At 36.8% G+C, this 6,503-nt stretch overlaps 1 protein-coding gene across 1 annotated transcript; it reads right to left on the bottom strand.

The window, feature by feature from the left end:
• Window positions 1-1,032: 1,032 nt before the first annotated feature.
• Window positions 1,033-2,696, bottom strand: LOC114148864 (gastrula zinc finger protein XlCGF8.2DB-like). Its single transcript, XM_028024353.1, has one exon. It carries the CDS (start codon window positions 2,536-2,538, stop codon window positions 1,612-1,614), a length of 927 nt encoding a protein of 308 aa, XP_027880154.1. The 5' UTR covers window positions 2,539-2,696; the 3' UTR covers window positions 1,033-1,611.
• Between the last annotated feature and the right edge of the window lie 3,807 nt (window positions 2,697-6,503).

Here is a 6,503-nt window from a genome sequence, read left to right as displayed (position 1 = left end):
ACATTCATGTAAAAATTGTCTCAGTAGAACATCATTATTAATATTACTATTATTATTATTATTATTATTGGGGCCTGCCATAGCATTACATAGGAGATGTACTGCATGGAAGGCACCTATTGTTCTACCGTCAATACCACACAAAAATGGTTTCAAAACATGCTGCATGATCCCGGTATTGGAGCTATTATTTTTATTGGGAATCGGAGTTACGATGGTGAGGTAAAAAGCGAAAAACTAGCGAAATTTCCAACTGCCAAAATGCAGAGTGTAACTGAAACCAACTGCCACTCCATTAGAGTGAGAAATGGAGTGGACTTTTTACCCCCTAAACAATTTTGAAATCTCCCTCACGCCTACAAATATGGCTCTCGCGCACACCATCTCTCTCTCATCACTGCTATTACCTATTACTGTGAATGAGGTGTACAGATATGAATCAGTACTATCGAAGTCGAGAAATGACCCTCATACGCTTAAAAGGATTTTCAGATCACTCTTACGGATCCTGGATAGGAAGCAGTTGTTCGGACTGCTTTATTCAGAAAACTGCCTGGCTCAAACAGAGAATTCTCTCTCCCCCTGTGTGTCTCACTCACATGACAGTTGGCAGAGAGCAGAGCAGAGCTGCCCTTTAGAGCTACAATGATTTTTTGGTTACAGTGATGGCGGAACACTCAGTTACTACAGAAGAGGGCTGAGCAGAATGTCAGAACTACAAACATGGTGGAACACTCAGTTAATACAGAGGAGGGCTGAGCTAGCACTGAGATCTACTTGCTGTTGTGGACATTATGTAACTGGCTTAACCCCACCATTGTTACACATGGGATTAGTGTGGCCATTTAAAATTAAGCTTACTGAAAATTTCGAAATAAAAGCCTCAATATTACTTACAGGCTTGTGCACTGCCTTAGGCGGTGCACTGATATTAGCCTTTAGAATTATTTCTAAAGATGGTGGAACTCAGTAAATACAGAGGGCTGAACTGGCAGAATTACAGAGACTTCACTTTGACGAAACATTTAACCCATTTAATCCCAATTTTTTCCCAGACATGAAAATATTAAAATCAGATGTCATTTATAGCCCTTTGAACTAATCAATGGAAAATAATTTTAAAAATTGTGGAAAAATATATGAAAACATGTGTTTTATGATTGGTCACAATTGTGACCGGTGGGATAATATGGTGCTCTTACTAAGATGAGCTAAAATTGCTTTCTCCAAATAGAAAAGATCATAAAAGGTGAGCATTGTTTCTTTATTTGAATATATTTTGTCACAGCATTACTTTAGTGCAACATTTGCTCTGTAAAGTACAAATTTAACTATCTGTATATTCTAAACCCGTGGTCCCCAACCAACGGACCTCGGTCCGGATACGGACCCATATGCCATCCCATCCGGACCCGGAATAAATTGTTAAAATATTTGTTAATTTTGACGGGAGAATTAATTTTAAACCGGAGCATTTATTTTTTTCCCTATCTGACACAAGTGCTTTTACCAGCACTGCACTGAGCAAGGATTGGAAGCTACAAACCACAGCTGTATAAAATGCTTCTTGCTCCTTAAACTGAGACACTTCCCACAGGTCACACAGGACGTCTATCTTGTGTGAATTCTCACGTGTTTTTTTAAACGACTTCTTCGACTGAAGGTTTTTCCACAGGTGCTACATGGAAACAGCCTCTCACCTGTGTGAATTCGCATGTGAACTGTCAAATGGCCTTTCTGACTGTAACTTTTTCCACATGTCAGACATGAAAATGGCTTCTCACCTGTGTGAGTTCTCATGTGATCGGTTAGGTGACCTTTGTGGCTGTAACTTTTCCCACAGGTCACGCATGAAAAAGGTCGGTCACCCGTGTGACTTCTCATGTGAAGCGTTACTTGACTTCTTTGACTGAAACTTTTACCGCAGGTCACACATGAGAAAGGCTTCTCGCCCGTGTGGATTCTCAGGTGCTGCTTCAGATTGCTTTTTAGATTAAAAGATTTATCACAAGCGTTGCACGGAAACGTTTTCTCACCTGTGTGAATTCTCATGTGATCCGTCAACTTATGTTTGAGAGTGAAACTTTTTCCACAGGTCAGACATGAGAAGGGCTTTTCGCCTGTGTGGATTCTCAGGTGATTGTTCACAATACTTTCTGGACTGAAACATTTTCCACAAAACTTGCATGAGAAAGGCTTCTCACCTGTGTGCGTTCTCATGTGGTAGATCAAGTGAGTCTTTTGAGAAAACAATTTATCACACATCGTACATGAATACAGATTTTTATCTTTGTGCGTTTTCTTCTGCTCTTTTTGTTTTAATTTGTCAGAATTGTTATCATACCCTCTGGTTTTCTGACATCTGTTATTTTGTTTCGGTTCTTCATCGCTGCTTATTTCTGTGTCTTCATCATTGCTTTCTTCCTGATTTCGGTCCTCAGCATCACAGCCGTCCTGAGAGACGAGTTGCTCCCTGTTTGGTTCGGGTTCACTGCAGCTTATTTCTACACTGGTAGGAGATGCAGGAAAGGTTTTCATCTCCTGCTTCTTCACCACAAGTTGTTCTTCATCCTGATTGATGCAGAGCTCATTCTCAATTTATAAATACACATAAAAATAATTTGAACATAAAAAGACAGTAATCTAAATGCGCAGCAGAAAAGAGCCAATAATTACAGCTTGAAACTTCCAGATTATGTTTTTTGAGAAGTGGTTTAACTTGAATTGAATACTTTGGCAAGAGCAGTTTCAGTACTGTGATGTTGACAGAAGCCTGATTGATGGACATCAAAACAGTTGTTCAGGGCTAGAAAGCCTTTTATCTGTTGAAAAATTATTTTTTCTAATATTTTAGCCAAAAAAGGTACATTTGATATTGGTTGATGATTGCTTAGAATGGATGAGTCTAGATTATGTATTTTGAGAAGTGGTTTATCCACCGCAGTCTTTAAAGCCTGAGGGAAGACTCCAGAGGAGAGTGACTTATTAATTTTTTGTAAAAGATCAGGAGCAAAAACATCGGAGACCTTTAGGAATAAACTTGTGGGTATAAAGTCAAGGGAACAGATGGATGACTTTAATCAGTTTCATGAGAAAGGTTTGTTATTTATTTAACACCTGTGTGGGGCATGGCCATTATTCTTTTCAATGTATGTCTATTTAACACATATTTTACACATTTGTGGTAAGTAAAAAGAGTAATCCATTGTATTTTCATTAATATGTTTCATACTAATCACATGATCCATATCAAGTAACTGTTAGTTTTAAAAAAATCCAGCTAATTACAGAATTAGGCTCTAAATCTTGCCTCGTTTTTTCAGTCATTGAACGATTTTGTCTGCCACCTGAAGGCAAAGTTACATACAAACAGGTACTGAAGTTGACGAAGAAATATTCAGTGACCTCTTTAGACAAGGCAATGTGGTACTGACAGTTTTCAGCTATGATGGTGAGATACCAAAGCAAATTAAATCAACTGTTATACAGATTTTACCAAAGAATGTCACTGATGTCTATTGTCTCTTCCTTCAGAGTTCTCAGAATGGTCATCTGCTTCTGAGTCTGACTCGAGCTTCGACTCAAATGCATCAACATCAACAATACTAATGGATGAGATACCACGCAAGAAGCAAAAACCTGAGAATCCTAATAACTCAATGTCTGCTAAGAATGTAACAATATTTTTTGTCTGCTAACACATCTAGTAAGTACCTAGATATATCTGAAGATAGTTGACTGTTCAGAGTACTCATAAAGTTCTGATATTATATCTGAAAACTTTTATAAATTTGTCCTCAGGCTATGACCAAGAAACGGCCTCGCTGTTACTTCTCTTACATCTCCTTCCACCGCAACCAGGAGGGCAGAAGTCTCCAAAAATCAGTGCAAGTGATGCAGTTGAGAGACTTGTTGTCTTTCATAAGGTAATTGAAATTTAAAATATGCAAAATTATCTGTCTATTTCCTTTTATAGACATGCATAAATACAGATGTTTGAATGACAGCTTTGAAGATGTCTGGGCATACTTACATTTATTTTTTATGTAGCATGTATCGTAAAGCTGTATGTTTTGTTTCTTATGTTTGGTGTATATCTTTTTAATTTTAGTCATGCCACAGTTTAGAGGAGCATCTCCGGGGTCAACAGGGTCTGCAGCCATACCTCCTTGCTGTTGGGCGTCAGAGAAGCAAGATTGACAGCTTCTACATCATCATGGATAAGTGCCTCATCCCATGCCAGACAAACGGTTCTCTTGGAGCATTTGATGAGCTATTCAAAGCACATTTTGTGAACATTGTCTTTTCTCCTATTCTCACTATGGGTATGACGATATATTTGAAGCATTTGATTGTTGAACACCATAGACTCTTTCAGTTCTTATATTCACATCGAAATTTGATACCTAAGCATCATTTTATGATCCACTATCCATCTTCCATTAGGAAAATAGGTCCATTGTTACATATGTGGTCTATGAGGTTTGAGGCTAAACACAAAATGTTTAAAGAATATTTTAAAAACTTTAAAAATATAACCAAATCACTTACGAAAAAGCATCAGATGGCCATAGCTTATCATTGGGAAACAATAAGTATTAAAGAAAATGAGCATGGGCCTCTCAAACCATTTTCACTTAAAGATGAAGATGTGGTCAACAAAGAAATGCTTCAAATGATTTCATCAGGAGATGTTTTCTCAACCAGCTGGGTTAGAGTTGAGGGTGTTGAATACAAACCAGGACTTGCTGTTTGCATCACAATTCAAGATGAGATGCCAGTGTTTTGTCAGATAAGTGATGTACTTTTAGTTGACAATACCTTTCTTTTGTTACCTAAACAGCTATTCACAGAAACATTTGATGATCATCATCATGCTTTCAGGATTGTTCAAAGTGAAGAATTTAGTAAAGAAAACTTAAATTTCATAAGCCTTTTGATATTCAAAACTCTTATGGCGTTTCTAATGAATGTTTGTTCATCGTACCACAATTTAAAATGTTGGAAACACAGCTGCAAAAATAAAGTGCTCAAAATTGATGTACTTGTGTCAAGTGTTTTTTCTTAATAATTATTATAATTAATCATAATCATAAAGTAACTTTTTTTTGGAGTAAATAACACTTGAAAGTGTTAAATCAACACTAACAAAGTGGTACATTTTGTTCTTAGATCAGTGTTATCCATTATATGGATGAACCCTGTTTTGTGAGTTAAATAAGTAACTCTGATAAAGTGTTAAAATTTTAACTATATTGAAAGTGTTAATTTAACTCTGAAGATTGTGGACTATATAAACACTGAAAAAGTGTTAAAATCCACTCTGTGGGAGTTAAATTAACACTGGGCTTTTTGCTGTGATCCTAGGTAAGTCCTGTTTGGTGGAAAATATAGTTAATTGTTTCCTAACAACAGACACAGAGGAGCTCACTGTCTCCCTTATTTTCACCGTTTTATTAATGAAAAAGGTGGTCAATTTGTCACAGGCCTCAGAGGAGAAAAATTTACAGTTAACAGAAGAAGGTGGATTTGTCAATCTGTCAACAATCAAGAACAGAGCACGAGAGTTGTTGACAGAGATAGAGATGACATTTGGAAAAAAAAAAAAAAACTCTTGCATTTCTCAGTTTATCTTTGAAGATATCTAAATGGGTTTGTACTTTAGTTTTACGCCACCGACGTTCTGCTTTCCGGGACTCTTTTTTTCCCTTTTCTAACTGACTCAAAATTTCTCCAAGGTGGTTTACGTTTCCCAGAGATTACTTTTGTAGTAACAGGAGCAATGGTGTCAATAAAACCTTCTGAATTGTAAAAATAAACTTGTCTGTTAAATCACTCAGAGAAGTACAGGAGTGTATAGCAGTTGAAGGAACAGCCTGAATAAATTGATCGGCAGTAGTTTCTGTAATGCATCTTTTTGACATAACTTGTGTATGGTTGTCTTTTTGAGCAGGGCAGACTGATAGAAGCTGCTACACAATTGGCGCCATCGGACTTCTGACTAACAGCAGGCAAGGCAGGTTTGGTGCCTTGCTCAAGGACTCAACAACTGAGATGGATGTGGGGAGTTTGAACCGGCAACCCATCAGTTGCTAAAATTAGAGAAAAAAAGCAAATAATTGAAAATAATCACATGTACTTTGTGCAATCAATGCATGAAAATTAGTTTGTGGTGAATCTTGCATTTTCTTTAAAGTACAAATGCATTTTCTTTCATTTGAAAAGATTTTAATTAGGTTGAGTAAAACTGGTTACAATAATTTGAAAGAAATCTCATTTTACTTTAAAGACAAAACTATCACAAATACTTTTTTTGCAGATGTTTTGAAAACACTCAATTCTGTACATTCTATTGTTGATTTAAAAAACTACAAAAAGAAACCCCACAAACTCTCTCTATGGTACAGAATAATACAAATCAATCCCTCAAGTCCAATCATGTGAGAATGTTCTGGAAGGGAGGCCATGTCCGGTCAAACTCTGTTAATGCATGAAATAGTCAG

This window comes from Xiphophorus couchianus, chromosome 7 (assembly GCF_001444195.1).
Source record: "Xiphophorus couchianus chromosome 7, X_couchianus-1.0, whole genome shotgun sequence".
Classification (NCBI taxonomy): domain Eukaryota; kingdom Metazoa; phylum Chordata; class Actinopteri; order Cyprinodontiformes; family Poeciliidae; genus Xiphophorus; species Xiphophorus couchianus.
The sequence above is the reverse complement of the archived record's forward strand: the minus strand, read 5'-3'. Positions and strand labels throughout refer to the sequence as shown.